The 15,831-nt window shown below is 52.3% G+C and overlaps 1 protein-coding gene across 1 annotated transcript; it reads right to left on the reverse strand.

Annotated features, from left to right (window-relative positions):
• Positions 1-1,630: 1,630 nt before the first annotated feature.
• Positions 1,631-15,831, reverse strand: Lrrc32 (leucine rich repeat containing 32). Its single transcript, XM_010613817.3, has 3 exons — positions 15,780-15,831; positions 10,154-10,244; positions 1,631-6,156 (listed from the first exon to the last, which is right to left on the reverse strand). Exons 2-3 carry the CDS (start codon positions 10,238-10,240, stop codon positions 4,252-4,254), a joined length of 1,992 nt encoding a protein of 663 aa, XP_010612119.1. The 5' UTR covers positions 10,241-10,244; positions 15,780-15,831; the 3' UTR covers positions 1,631-4,251.

Here is a 15,831-nt window from a genome sequence, read left to right on the forward strand (position 1 = left end):
AATCCCAGGGTTTATTAAGTCCTGGAGTGTAGGGGCCATTAATTCAGGAAATCTTATCTGAGGTCCCTGCCTGGGCTGGCTCACAGTTCCCGGGACACATGAGGTCTCCAGTTGGACTTCCCTCTGGGGGCTTTTGGCCTGCTGTGGACTGAAGAGACCCCCTAGTACAGTGGTGAGGGCAGCCTGAGGCTGTGGGCAGTCTCCCTGAGGAGTAGGACAGCAAGGGTGGGAGAAAGAGTCAGCAGGTGGGTTAGATGCTCTGCACTCTGTGGAGGATCAGGGGAGAGCCGGTATGGGAAGGTCAGGAGGCAGTGCCACCTAATGGAGAGGGAGGAGCCTGAGTTTAAGCCTTAGCTCTGGACTCTCAGTTTCTCTAACATGAGTTAATTTCTTATAGGTTTGTCAGAATGAACAGGACAAAGTACATAAATGCTTAGCACAGAAGGCCTCTCCAACAAGCTAGTAAGTGTTCTTCTGAGCACCTTGTGGAGAGGCAGAGAGAGATGGGGCTGGAGGCAGGAGGGACCTGTGAGCTGCCAGAAGGACAAGGACATGGGGGCAGACAGCTGATCCTGGGCCCTGGGGTCTGTGGGGCACAGGGCCTGGTTTAATGGGAGGCCAGCAGAGCTCACTGAATGAAGGAGCTGAGTGATAGCACCTTAGGGTGGTCTGCAACATGGGGTACAAAAGGGCCTCCCTGTCCCTGAACTTGCTGAAAGCCTGGAAGCCGGATGCTCTGATGACCTAGTTGGCAGCTGTGTCCATGTTTGGCTGAAAACAGGAATTTCTGTCTCAATGGGGGGTCTTGGCCAGGTGAGCAAACTCTCCTGTTTGCCAGGAAAAGGGGTCAGGGGCCTGGTGGGCTCCCAGCTGGGTGGGAGGTCCAAAGACCCTGCGAGTCAGCTTGTGTACCTCTAGGCCTTCCCCGAGCACCTGCTATGTGCCTGCCCTGGGTTGAGATACACCCTTCTCATTCTCTCAACACCACCCCAGTAAATAGGTGTTTAAAATGTTTCTTTGGAAAGTGGGAGCTGGGAGTAGGAACTGGAAGGGGAGAGTTACAGGCTAGAGAAGCTGGCTGAAGAAGCCTCTAAGACACAAGGCTGCAGCACCAGGGCCCAAGTGGCAGCTGGGCCTGAGGGGAGGGACTCAGGTCACTTGGGGACAGTGGGGAAAGTAGGATAATTACTGAGCTGGACCTTAGGGAGAGGCAGGTTGGGGAAGAAAGTTGGTTTCTGCAAAGCAGTGACTAGGGGTCAGCCTGCTGAGAAGGGGGATTGGGGCGCCTAAGGATGAGCTCCTGGGATGAGATGCAGAGTGGGAGCCAGGAGAACCAAGAGGATCACTCTGGCCTCCAGATCCTGACAGGCCCTTGCCTCTGCCACCCAGTGCTCACACTGTCCCAATCTTCCTCCACCCTGAGGCAACTCCTGACCCTTTCCAAGGTGCCAGCCCACACACTCTCACTCGCCAGCTCCCATCCTGGAACCAGTAATCTTTTTCCAAGTTCAATCTGGATCTGCAACCTAAATGCTTCTTGAATTCTCCAGGTTCCCTGGAGACCTTTAGTCTTCCAGTACAGGGTTGGATCTCCACCATAGGTGAGGGTGGAGACACAAATGGGCCTTGTAGTTGGAGCAATGGGGTGGCTACAGCTAGGACCAAGTCCTAGAGGTCATGATTTAGAAATGGCTCCAGAAAGATGAGCACGTGGAGAGGTCAGAAAACGATGGCCTGGGAGGGAGGAGACAGCTTCATAGGTGAGGTCACAGATATCAGGGAGGTCACAGGCAAGGAGCCCTGCTGCTCAAGGGTCAAAGAGATGAGGTCTGAAAAGCCCCCTGAGCTTGGAAAAGGAGACGGTGGAGACCTTAGCAAGGGCAGCTTGGGAGGGGTAGGGAAGTTTACCTGTGAAGAACAGGACGAGGAAGGGCACAAGGGTCTTTTTGTTATTTTTAAGATGGGCAGGACTTCAGCCCCCTGAGAAGGGGCAGAGCGGAGTGACCACAGAGAAAGGGAGGAGACATATGTGTAGTGGCAGAAGGCAGGTAATGAAGAGAAGTCACCAGTCCCTCAGTGTTGGGGAGGGAAGCAGGGCTGTGCATGGCCATGATGGAGGCTGAGACTCAAAGGTTCAAGGTGCTGATGGCCTTGAGCCTCAGTGTCCTTCAGACACTCGTCATGAGGATGAAAGACCCTACAGGAAGTGGTAGAAGTCAGGGTTCAAGCCAACTCCTGACAAGGAAGAGGCTGGTGGACACACTGTTTCTCCAAAATTAGACTTTAATACATTCATGTGGGTTATACAAAGAGCTGGTTCCAAGACCTGCGAGGTGACAGCAGCATGGTGTAGTGTTTTCATAGATCAAGCACAGGGGTCAGCACTTTGGCTCGGGGCCTGAGGAAGACTGTTGTATACAGTAGCACCTGTGATCAGCCAGGACTGAGCCACCTGGATGCCTTCATACCATCAGGGTCCAGGGGAGAGTTCTTGCCCTGCCTCTGACCATCAGCTCTGTGAGCCCTTAATCCTCTCAGGGTCTCAGTTTTTCTCATCTGTAAAGTGGGGTAGAGAAAACTGCATTTTCATTTTTTTTGCACTTTACCAAATGCCCATGGGCCAAGCATGGGCAAGAGGCTGAGCACAATAACAGGGGGTCTTTGCCAGGTCCAGAGTTTCCTTTCTTCCCACAAGGCTCATGACCCTATGGTATGAGTGAGAAGGATTTATCTGAGTGGGTCTTTCTACCTATTTTCCTAGGAGTCAAAAAATCCCGGCATCATGAGGAACAAAATGAAAGTCTGGAGCAGCATTGCCTTGCCACATGGCAGTTGAGAGAAGGCCTACACTCAATCTCATCCCATTGAGGTCGAAATCTATTTTTACCTCCACCGGCTCTGCCATTGAGTTGAGCAGCTGTAAGCGGTTCCTATTCTTTCCTAAGCCTCAGTTTCCCTATTTGTGCAAAGGGGAGGTTGGACTTAATGATCTCAAACTCCAGACTGCTCAGTGGAGGGAGATAGAATGAGAGAATGCAGGAGGTAAAGAGAAAAAGGAGGACACACACCAGTCCACAAAGGAAAGAATGAGAGAAACTGAGGCTGAGGAAGGGTAGAGGGCCTGCAATTGCCTGGAGAGGAGAAAGTGGGTGTGCATGGCCCAGGAAGCTCGGGCCCTGGCCAGGTGAAATGAGGCCACTTCTTGTCTACTTAACAGCTTGTGGCCCCAGTCAGCAGCAAACTCAGACCTGGAGACAGGAGGATGTGGGTCTGAATCTCAGCTATGGCATTTTAGCTGTGGGACCCTGGAAGGAGACTTCTGGAGCTCTGTGTTCCTTCTTTACAAAATAGGGGTAAAATGCCAAGGTCCAAGATTTGTCACACAGAGGCTTGGATTTGCATCTGCAGCTGCTAAGCTGAGTTCAAACTAGAACTAGATACCTATGGTTGTAGCCCATGGCTCAGTAGCTGGGGTGGGGCTGGATGGAGAGAGGAGCCTGGGCAGGAAGTGGGGTTCAGGCAGTACTGGGGTCGGTGTGTGCAACATGAGAGTGCCAGGGAGGGAAAGGTCCTGTCCACAGCAGGAAGCAGAATGGTCCACCACTGGATGGGAACCCAGGGTGATCACCTCTTAACCAGGTCCTGCTGGAGCTACTGTGGCCTGCCAAACAGCACCGGATCCAAGACACACTCGTGACATTCTGGCTCTCTCTTCTGGTCACAAGCTCTCCATTTTCCAGAGAGGCTGAAAGTCATTATGAGAAGATGTGACAAAACAGTCTGCTTGAAAATGTTTCAGACAAATCCTCTTGGGCTTGGTCCTGCCTTTTCCTGGCACAGCCAGAGCAGGACTCTCCACACCTTATCTGTGGGGCTACAAAGCAGTGGCACCCCAGGCTTTTCTATCTCAACCCCATCACACTGTGGTCACTGCCCGGCACTGCGACAACCTCCCCTACCCGAGGACAGGCATGCATTTCATTTGGTAGTGTCCCCAGCAAGGGGACAGATGCTCTGTGAAGCTCTGTTGATTTGGGGCCCCTGAGCTTACTCAACTTCCGGCTTCCACAGCTGGACTAGATGTGCAGCCCGGGAAGTGGGCCACCTACTGATGCAGCAAAATGCAGACAAAGGAGCCCTGGCCTGGGATTTAGAGGCCAGAGTTCTGGGACTCTGGCTCACTCTGTGGCCAGTTCCCATTCCTCTGTGGCTCCAGTTTCTGCACAGACCTGGAAGGATCTCCTGGCTTCCTTAGGCTTTGTACTGTTGGTTAAACTTCTGCCGGCGGATGCAGCAATAGGCAGCCAGCGTAGTGAGGATGGCAGCCAAGGCTAGTGTGAAGGTGAGGATGATGATGAGGTTGATATTCTTGAGCCCCCCTTCCTCACAGTCCTCAGGACGTACATGGCTCAATAAGACCTCAGCCTGGGAGCCGAAGCGGCAGATCAGGTCCTGGGTGGCATCCACATCCACACGGCCCTGGTGCAACTGAGCAGCCAGCCAGCCATTGCCGCAGCAGCTGAGCGGATTTCCTTGCAGGTAGAGGCGCCGAAGGCTGGTCTCCAGGCCACCCATGGCGCTGCCTGGTAGGAGGCTGAAGCTGTTGTTCCGCAGGTCCAGCACCTCCAGTGATACAGCCTGTGTCCAGGCAGGTAGGTGGCTGAGGTGATTTTCAGCAAGATTGAGCCTCTTGAGGCAGCTAAAGCAGGGCAGGTCCACCTGCAGAACAGTCAGCCCATTGCCCTGCAGCTCAAGGACCTCCAAGGAGGCCTCCAGGCCTGCCAGAGCTCCTGTGGCCACCTTGAGACCAGGGTTGGCAGAGAGGTCCAGCTCAGTGAGCGCAGTGTGGAGGAAGGCCCCTGCCCTGAGCGTCTCCATTTGGTTACCCGCCATGTTTAGAACACGGAGGGTAGGGATGCCAGAGAAAGCCACACAGCCTGGGAGGCTGGGCTCTGCTGGCCCCCCGCAGGGGATGACTCGGTTTCCCTGCAGGTTGAGCCTCTGAAGGCTGGCCAGGTTGGCAAAGGTGTATGGTGGCAAGTCCCGCAGAGTATTGTCCTGTAGGAGCAGTGTTCGTAGGGACCCTAGAGCTCTGGTCCCCAGCTCTAGTGCCTCCAGCACATTGTGGCTTAAGTCCAGGAGCACCAGGCAGGGCAGAGAGCCTATGGGCCGGGCCCCAAAGGCCCGCAGGCAGTTCCCGCTGAGGTTCAGAAAGCGAAGGGAGATCAAAGGCTCAAGAAAGGTGTCTGGAATGTGCTCAATTTCGTTGTCACTCAAATCCAGGTTCAAGAGCTGGGAGAGGGCATGGGTGCTGGCATTCCAGCTGGGGCTGAAGAAGGGCAAGGATGACCAGCCCTCAGAAGGCGCATGGAGGGCATCACTGCCTTGCAGAAGCCCTGTGGGGAACCGGATGAGGTTGTTGGACATGTTCAGGTAGATGAGTCTTGGGAGAGCGGCTAGGTCAGGGAAATGGAGCAATTTATTTTCCCGCAGGTCTAGCCAGGCAAGTTGGTACTTAGCCTGAGGCTCTGGGGCTGTCTGAAAGGCCTCAATACTGTTACAGCTCAGGTCAAGCACCTGCAGCTGCTGGAGGCTGAAGTCAGAGATACAGGTGAGGGAATTACGGGAGAGATTGAGCTGGACCAGGTGGGGCAGGGCCTCAAAAGCACCATCTTCAATGTCCATCAGCACGTTGCTGTGCAGATCCAGCTGCTCCAGCGCAGGAAGGCCCCAGAAGGTCTGACGGCTCAGGCGTGTCAGGCTGTTCTCCGCCAGTGAGAGTGTACGCAGTCTGGGGGCTTCGCCCAGCAGTTGCTCCACCAGGCCACTGTACAGGCTGTTTCCAGACAGGTCCAGGGAGATCAGGTGTGGCAGGGGACCCAGACCTCCGGCACTCAGCGCAGTGCCCACTGCCAGGCGGTTTTGAGCTAGATTAAGGTGTTCCAGGTGGGGCAGGGCCTGGAAAACTCCTGGCTGCAGAAAGCTGATCTCATTGGTGCTCAGGTCCAGATAACGCAGGGCAATGTAAAAGCCCAAGGGTGAGACCAGGACATTTCTCAGCTGGTTTCCAGATAGGTCGAGGGCCTCGATGTCCAATGGGAGCCCTGAAGGGACCTGGAATAGGCTGAGACCCTGGCAAAAGGCCTCCTTGCCCACCTGGGGAGGGTAGAAAGAACAATGGGCATTAATGGGTGTAGTAGGGGTACAGCTGACAGGCTACTCCAGAAGGACAATTAGCCCCCCTCCAGGCTTGGGTGGGTGCTTCCAGGGACTCCCAGAATGCTAGACTCTCCTCCACCAAGCCTAACATCTGATGATCCATCCTGCTCCCTAGCCTTGTCCTTAGCATCCAGTTCAGCGCTGGATAGAAAGGAAGGACTCAGTGAAGGTCGGATGGGTAGCCAGATAGAGAAATAATAGGCAGATATGAGGACAAACTAGGAAAAACCCTGTTTGACTACCATCTCATTTCACAGGAAACTAAGCCATGTGTCAATCAGGGTGACCCAGAGTCACTGAGCAGCAGGGCCTGGTTCCCCATCCTGAGACCCTTCTATGGCCCCGATGGTAAAACTTCCAGGATTAGACTGGAAGCCACACTGGGGAAAAAAATTTTGTAAAGGGGAACCTACAGTCTCTACTCCTGTCATCAGTTCTTGTTTTGGCGTCCTATCCTCACTTCTCACTCAGGCTCTCATTCCATGTGATGGGCCCTGTAATGAGAGACCCAGATGTGGCCTCCTTTCTATTACCTACCCCCACCTCATAAGTGGCCACACTCCCCACAGCCTGGTCCAGCACCAGCCCCTGGAGGTAAAAGTAGGGAGAGGGAGCAGGGCAAAATATGGTCAGGGTCCCATTTAACATTCTTCAGCAACAAGACTGTGATTTTGTTGTGTGACCTCCATTAGGTCCTATTACCACTCTGGTTTCTTATCCCCAAAGTAACTCATCCTTACCCAGCGCCCACTCAGCACTTTATATTTTGCCAAGCTCTCTTGGGCCCTCAATCTCACCGGATCCCATAACAGCCAATCCTGTATATGAGGGCTACCTAATAAAACTTCCCCTATTTACAGAGATCCAGGCTCAGAGAGGGTAAGGGTGGCTTCAGGATCACCCAGCTGGTGAAGAAGGAGCTGGGATTTGAACCCAGGTCTCTTACTACTTAAAGACATCACTCCTGTCCTTCCACAAAAGGTACCTTCTGGAGCCAGGATTCTTCCATGTAAATGTATGTCTCCCTTTTCTGTATCCAGGCCTCTGAAACCCCTATCTTTGTTAGCAAAAGGCCGGACTTCCATAGCCAACCATCACCAAAGCCTGGGGCCTTTCTACCCGCCTTTACTCCTTCTGACCCACCCATCTGCAAAGCCAACTGGCAACTGCTCAAAAACTCCACTGTGCTTATCTACCCCCAGGATAGAGTCCAGGACCTTGAGTAAGGGACTGAAGGCTGTGGCTCCTGTCTCCTTTTCTTTCCATCTAGCCCACATGAAATGACCTCCTGACCACTACTCACCACTGTGACGAGAGTCACAGACATCTGTGTTGTGTTAAGGTTTAGTGTACAGGGTGGAGGCTTGGAATCAACCACTTTTTTGAGGGGAAATAAGAGGGATGAGTCATGTGATTAGATTCAGTGACTGTCAGAGCAAAAAGAGTGCAGCTCATCCAATTCCCCGATTGGGGAACTGATACCTGAAAAGGTAGCAACGTGCATGATGTTACAGGAAGCCCAAGGCTGAGATGGCAAGGATGAAACACAAGCCTGCGGCTTCCTCACGGGGCCCAGCTGTGTAATTTCTCCTGAAAGCCCCAACTGAGTATCAGTGTGGTGAGGAACTGCCCAGACTCAGGTGTGACTCTTACTGCTGCATGTCCACCATGGCAGCCTTGTTATTCCCAGGAAACTGGCTTCACGGAAGCCTCAGGAGTCCCAGGGATATGCCCACAGCTGACCCCATATACATCAGAAACCTACCCTGGCCACCTTGCCAGTCTTTGCCCATTCCTCCCTCATAATCTCTGCTCAGTGGCATCAAAGACAAAGCCTCCTCATCACCAGCCTCAGCTGCGCAGACCATCCTGACTTAAGGAAGAAATGACAAAAAGAGGAAGTCCAGCTCTGCAGTGGGTTCCATGCTGAGTACACAGATCCCTCACCTCATTCAATCCTCCTATCCCCTTCCCCTTGTCCTCCCTAAGGAAACCGAGGTTGTGCAAGGTCAGAGAGCCCATAGGCTCAAAACTACTCCAGGCAAGTTTCTTTTCCTATCATGGCAAGCTGCGTTCTGCCTACTGAGCCCTCAGCTAGTCAGGCACACAGGCTGATTCCTCTGACACTGGAAATCACACCAGGCACCATTTACAGGGCAGTGGGGTAGGGCACTGTACTGTGCTTCACAAGTCGCCCCACCTTCAAACCCACACCCATATCCCCTCTACACTGGCAAAGGTTCTCTAGGCACCAGCCTGACAGTGGGCTGGGCACAAAACTGGCCCAGTCCAGAGTCTGAGATTTACTAGCTGCTCAGGTGCCAGGACCCATTCTAGAGAGGCCCCAGGGCTGCTGATGGGCAGGGCTGTTCTGGGATGCTCACTTCTCCAGCTCAGTGCAGGAGGGAGCCTGAAGGCCACATCAGCTCCTAGAACTCCATTTCCAGCTGTCCTTCAGCACCCAGCCCCCAGCCCCAAGCTCCCAGCAGTGAGTAATTGATGGGGCTGACCCAGGGCCTTGGATGGGCTTTAGAGCTCCTCCCTGCTCTCTCTGTAGCATCAGCCTCTACCCAGCTCAATCCTTAGGCAGCACTTGCCACCAAGCCCACTTATCATCTGGACATGGGGCATATACCAGGGTAGGAAGAGGCATCTGGCAACGGGCAGCATAAGGACAGTTGGGTGAGAATCCTGACTCTATCAGTTCCTGCTCTGATTCTGTCCTGGAGTGGATTGGTGGCAGTGGCAGTGGCAGATGCCCTCTCAACTCCTGCCTGCAATATCTTTTGTGCTACTTCACAGAGTGCTTTCCTATCTATGATCTAATTTCCCCAGGAATCAAAGCTGCCCTTGTTTCTCTCTGCCTACTGACCAAGGCCCCTACTTCATAGAGCTTCCCTCCATTCCCCAAGGTGTGTTGGTATTTGATGATGTCTGAGGCCTTCTCTGCCCATCATTCTGGGTTCTCAGAATCTCTGAAAGATTCAAAGGAGAAAGAAGAGTGGTGGCCACAGAAGACATCACAGGACCAGGGGAAGCACTGACTGTCACTGGCCAGCACTCTGGCTTCCCCCAGCAGTTGCCTATTCTGTGTCCAAATGGGGCTGCTAGAGGGCTGGTCTTTTCTCCAGCCCAGGCTCCAGCCTTGACCCATATGGCTGCCCAGCCTTACAGACATCCCCAAATGATATCTTGTCCCTGTACCTGACAGGGTCCCAGGAACTTCAGAGCTAGTTTCTCTGGCTTGCAGCAAGAAAAAGGAACAAGGTGGAATCAGATCTGCTCCCTGCCCTACATAAATTCTTGGTCTGGAAGGCAAGACAAGCTCAGATCACTCACCAGTCACCCAGGGTGCTCAGTGTTGCGGTGGTGGGGAGCTTGGGAATGGCAGGAGCCCTGGAGAGGAAGTGGCCAGACAGAGTGAGCCTGGGAGGGTTCAGGGAGGCTTCCTGGAGGAGGCTTCACTGACCTACCAGTAATGAGTGAGATGCATTCTAGAGGGCAGGTTCAAGTCAAGGAGCCCAGTTTGGGAAGAGGATTTGTCCCCAGGGAGACAAGTCCAGAGGAGCCTCTCATTCCACATTCCCTATACATTCTAGATCCCTCAGCTGGGCCCACTCTCCTGCAGGGACAGCTTAGGGGGATACAGCTCAATGCTGGGCTCACTGTTCCTAACTAAATAATCTTGTATAAGTCATCTACTTCTCTAAGCCTCACTTTCCTCCTCTGTAAAATGGGAATATTGAGGCTTACTTGGTAGCATTGTTGGGTAAACAGGGTATTTAAACATTCTATTAACTGCTTGTTAAGTGTAAGGTAAATCCCTTTCCGCTCTTGACTCTAACTTGTAGCTTCTGGGGCCCAGGGCAGTAGGACACTTCAGGGCAAGGATGGTGTGGTATGGCCCTTTCCCTGCCTTGGCAGAGCATCTTACCATCTTACAGGGCACCTTGTCTCGGTGTTGGGAAGTAGCCAGGCCTCGAGTCAGCACGGCCAGGAACAGCAGGATCTGGTGGCTCATGGCTCTGTGTAGAGTTGGGGAGTAGAGGGAAACACTGTGAGACCACTGGCCCCTTCCTGCTGCCAGCCCCACCTCTCCCACATTGTCTGCCTGCCTTCGAGAGCCCCAGATCACGGCTGGGCTGGAATACTGAGAGGGAGCAGGTGGGACACGAAGCTGCACAAAGGGCCTGGGAGGCCGGGCCAAGCTGGGTCGTTGCCTGGGGGAAGCAAGAATTTTAGAACAGTGGGTGCCTCGGTCAGGTGTGGATTTTCAAGACCTGCTAGGAAACAGCCTGCAGGAGAAGTGCAGAGGCAGAGGACGAGAGGACTGCCCTGGGCCATGGTCATGGCTGGGGGTAGTGGGAGGGGAGCTTCTGACTCCACTTCCACCCACACTACAGTGGGTCCCCCCTCTCAGCTCCTTAGGCCCCAAATACAATTCTTCATTCCACCCCCTCTACCCATCCCGCCCTCCACCTCAATCCCCACTCCCATCCTCCTCATTTTGCCCTTTTTCTTTTGATTTTCTGATTCTCCAGCCCTTGCCATTGTTCAAGGACTGGGCTCAGGGCCTTGACAGGAAGCCCCACCAGGGGACCTGCCCCAGCACTGTTCTTCGGACTTCCCCCAGCGCAGGCTGCCAGTCCCGTACTTTCACTAGGCCACTGGTCGCACAGGGGCACTGGGACTTGCTCTGTGAGCAGCAAGTGAGGAGGTGGAGGGAACCATAGAGCCCTCAGCAGGACTGAATCCCAGGGCTCTCTCCCTGAGGATGGCCCTAAGCCAAGTGCCGGGATCCACAAATCAACTCATCAATCTTATTCAATCAATCCCTCAATCAGTCAGTCACAACTTCACTGAATGTTTTCTCATGTCTGGCTGCACGCTAGGAACTCGCAAAACAGTTCATAAAAGTGACTATAATATGGACAGAAAGTGTTAACAACGAGGGACATATAATGCCGTCCAAGAACACTGGACTCAGTCACCCACATCTGACTGCTCTCTCTTATCTCTTCTACTTCCCTTCTGTGTCACCTTGTATAAGTCCCTTCACCTCTGCGAGCTTGTTTCCTTTTCTGAGGTTAATAACGGCCATAGCAAGTTTCGTTGAGGATTAAACGAGTTATATTCTCTGCAGGTGCCACTTCTAGAGCCCAGACACTCTTCTCAATACTTTACAACTGAGAATTCGCTTAATTCTGACAATAACTCAATGACTTCTTGGTTCCCTTATTACCATTTCCCCTTTACATTTAGTAGAAGGGAAACTAAGTCTCAGAGAGGCTAACTATAAAGCCAGCTAAGTGGCAGGTCCAGCAAGCCTGGCTCAGGAGTCTATGTCCTTAAATTCCAGGCTGTAAGGTCCTTAGGTCTCCCACAGTGAGGGATGAACTATTCAATAACGAATGCTGAACTGTGACTCTGAAGGAGGCTCAGGAGAAAAGGCATTTGAGGGCCTTTGAGGGCTGTGCCTTTCGCTATTGTCTAAAAGTGACTAGCAAAGATTTTTAGATGATAGCTAGATGAAGATAGCTGCCCTGAGGTCCTTTCTTGCTGAAACATGCAAGGCCCTCCAGGGTTATCTTTCAACTTTCTTCCCTGGCTCCCTGAGGCAAACAGGCCCTGCCCCACAGCCGTGTTGCTTATATTCAGGGGAAATTTTGTTTTGTTGTTTAAAAAAACAGATGTTAACCATGTGCAGTGCTTCGCGTCTGTAATCCCAGCAGTTGGGAAGCTGAGGCAGGAGGATCAATGTGTTTGGAGGCCAGCTTGGGCTACCTAGTGAGTTCCACTCCAGTCTGAACTGTACAGCAAGACCCTGTCTCAATTCTTCACCCCATAAAAAAGAAAGCAAGGTCATTCAAGAGACGCAGATGAAAACAACACTGAGATTCCACCTCACCCCACAAAGAATGACTGCTATCAAGAAATCAAACAGTAACAAATGTCGGCTGGGTTGTCGAGAGAAAGGAACCCTTCTCCATTGTTGGTGGGAGTGCAGACTGGTGCAGCCACTGTGGAAATCAATATGGGGATACCTCAAAGGGCTGGGACAAGAGGTTCCATTTGACCCAGCCATCTCTCTGCTGGGTATCTTTCCAAAAGAATTAGAAGAATCATATCACAGAGATATATGCACACCTATGTTTATAGCGGCACAGTTTGTAATAGCTAAAACTTGGAAACAGCCCATTTGCTCATCAGTTGGAAACTGGATAAAGAAGATGTGGTTTTTCTATAAAATGGAATACTACTCAGCCACAAAGAATGAGAAATTAGATTCATTCATAGCAAAATGGATACATATTGAGGATATACTCCTAAGTGAAATAAACAAGGCACACATGTATATATACCGAATAGTTTCTCTGCTGTGAATAAACTATAATAGTACGTAAGATCCTAATGATCTAGTTGACAATGTGAAATAGGAAGAAAAGGGCTATAGGTGTAGGGAAAGTGGGAGGGGTAGGGGAAAGGAAAGAAGGGAAAAGAAAAAATATGAGAAAATGAAAAAATGGAAATGAAGTGTTTGTGAAGGGGGAGGGAAAGAGGGGTGAAGGGAGGGCAGGGACAAGGGGAAAAAATGAGAACCAAGACCTGTCATGTAAGGTACAAGATCCCAGCAATGAATGTAACTGTATTGTATACCTAAAATGTACCAATAAACTCAATGAGGAAAAAAAAAAGAAAGCAAGCAGATGTCACCACCTGTTTCACATTAGCATACTCAGAATCAAATGAGAATTGAGCCCCCCCCCGTGCCCTTGGGGAACATGCCCTCTGGCCAGCTTTGTAGCCTCCATTCTTTTTTGGTTTTTTTGTAGCCTCCATTCTAACTGGGTCCTGTCACCCTTGCCTCTGAGCATTTTTTCACTGTTTCAACCTTCACTTCCTCTCCTCTCCTCTCCTCTTCTGCTGAATACCTCCACATCCCGCTGATATTAGTTAGCTTGGTTATCACCTCCTCCAAGAAGCCTTCCTTGGTTCTCTGAAGTCTTCTTTGGTTTCCTACTCTGAGCCCACACCAGCACCCAGTGCTTTGCTACCTTCCCTCACCTTGTAGGAAGCTCCCCCAGAGCAGAGGGGGTGCACTGTCTTCTGAGATCCATCTCATGGTACCCACCAGGCCAGGGTGACACAGAATGACACCAGGAGTCTCAGTGACGTGGTAATACTGGCAGGGCAATACCCCTTGACTCTCCTCTCCTACCAAATTCCTTCCCCCAGCTCCGTGGGCTCTGATTACTCTCCTAGAAGAAAAGACCCCAGAGCCACACACCTCCCTCCTCTATCACTGCCACAGACAGGTGCCACCATGATCCCTGGCCCTGACCACGGCAAGGGCTGACCCAGTAGTTTCCTTGCTTCCATTCTGCCCCTTAGAATCCATCCGATACATCACAGCCAGAGTGAGGTTTCAAATTCATGCACCCAATCATGAATGACTACTTTGAACATCTCCGGAAACGTGCAGGCATTGCACGATGTCTCTGTGGCTCCATTTACAATCTTCCCTTCCCTTCCCTTCCCTTCCCAGTTCTAGCTTTCTCCCAGTTCTCCAAACAGAGCAGCTCCAACCCTGCCTCTTGGCCCTTGCCCTGTTACTTCTGCCTGGAATGTTTTTCTCCCAGTCCCTCACATGCTTTGTTTTTTTTTTCCTTACATTTACCATTTTCTGATATTTTATTTCCTATTCTGGGGGAACGGGGCCTTACTAAGTAGGTGTTCACTAAATATCTCACAAACAAGTGGCACAGTTTGGGGGCATGTACTCAACAGTTGTGGATTGAGTGGTGACAACAGGAAGGCCTGGCTTTACTTTTGAGTCTAAAGGTAGAGATGCCCGGCGGGCCCCTTACTGTGCCTCCTCTGCCAAGTCCCCTATGTGAACATCTGCACATCCAGCAGGGGCAGTTTCTGCAGACATGGAACCGTGATAGGCAGGGACCCCTAAGCTGTGGGTACCCTCTGAAGTGCCTAGGACACGGTATGCTCCCTTTAAGGGCTGCTCTCTGACTAGGGAGGGCTGGGATCCCTCAGACCTATGCTCATATCCAAACAACACTGCTCATTAGCCCTGCTCTGGGGCAAGTCCCTTCACACGCACCCCACCCCCGTGCCTCAGTGTCTCATCTGTAGGGCCGCCATCCCAGCCAGTGTGACGATCACGTGCAGAATGACTGTGGAGGAGCCTGAGCATCCTTTGAGGTTAGTACAGAGACACACAGGACTGAGCATAGGTGACATCCCAGGTGACACATGCTGAGGAGGGGGATCCCAGGTCTTCTGACAAGTGACAGTAAGCAAGAGGAGGCGGGAGACAGCAGGACTCTGACTTGGAGAAGAGCCAAATATCCGTGCATGTGCCTGTGCATGTGGGTGTGTGTGCATGTGAGAGAGAAGGAAAGGGAGAGGGAGGGGGAAATGCTCTCAACCAACATAAGCCCACCTCTTACTATATAAGGATGTTAGACTCTCTTCTAAACCCTTGATTTATGTCATCTCATTTAATTTCCACAGCCCCCTTCGAGGCAATTACTGTAATTTCCATTTTACAGAGGAGAAAACTGAGATTCAGAAAGGTGAAGTGACTCAGCCTCTAGGTGTTTTGGAGCTAGGACTTACACAGTTCTACAAGTCCTGAGTGCTGCCTTCTCTGGCACACGCCGAGCCAGTGGCTCCCTACAAAAGTATCCCCATTTTGCCCACGAGAAAAATGAGGCTCAGAGAGGTGACTTACCCCCAAATCACACAGGCAATAAATAGCAGAATCAGGATCAGAATCATTCCCTCTGCCTCCTAAGGTACTGCTTCCCCTACACCGGGCTGAGATCTCCCTCCATGGTACACCAGAACCCCTGAGCACACAGGCACCGGGAGCACAGCAGCTCACTCATGGTCTAGGTTCTGAGGTGGTCCCTCTCCGGCTCTCAGCCTCCCTCTGATTTACTGGCAGACTGGGGTCCTGGGAGAGCTACTGCGAGGTTCACAGCGGCGGATAGTGAATCACTAAGGGCAAACCCCTTTCTGGAGACATGTGCATCCCACGGGGGAATTACACCTTAACCCAAAGGAATGTGGCTGTGATGGCGCAGTTTCAGCCAGCTAGACGTGGGGGTTGGGGGTCCTCACATCTCACCCTCCATGAGGAAGGCTGGCTTCAAGCCCCTGGGAGAGCGGAGAAACAGGCAGAGTAACCCGGGGCAGCGAGATGGGAAGCCCACGTTGAGTCTGGAGCAGGAGGAGCAGAGGATTGGAGGGGACCCGAATCCAGGTCCCGAGCTACCCTTGACTGTGTTCCTGGGCAATCCTGGGCGTGAGACAACTGTTTTCCCACCTGTCAAATGGGAATGCCGGCCTTGCCCCTTCTTGGGAAAGATCCACTGACACGGTAACCTGTCAATTTCTCAGGAACCGAGAAAGTAAGGCGCTTGGAGGACGAGTTAGGGGCGCCCTAACTAACGGACCATCCCAGCCCGGCTGGGCTACCAAGGGCGCGGGCCGTGGGTTCCCCAGGCGCCAGCCAGCCTTCCCCGCTGGGCGGCTCCTACCTGGCTCAGCGCAGCCCCCGCTCCTCTCCCGAGCAGCCTCGGCACATTTTGC

The sequence above is a fragment of the Fukomys damarensis genome, unplaced genomic scaffold (assembly GCF_012274545.1).
Source record: "Fukomys damarensis isolate Sample0158 unplaced genomic scaffold, DMR_v1.0_HiC HiC_scaffold_16, whole genome shotgun sequence".
Lineage (NCBI taxonomy): Eukaryota > Metazoa > Chordata > Mammalia > Rodentia > Bathyergidae > Fukomys > Fukomys damarensis.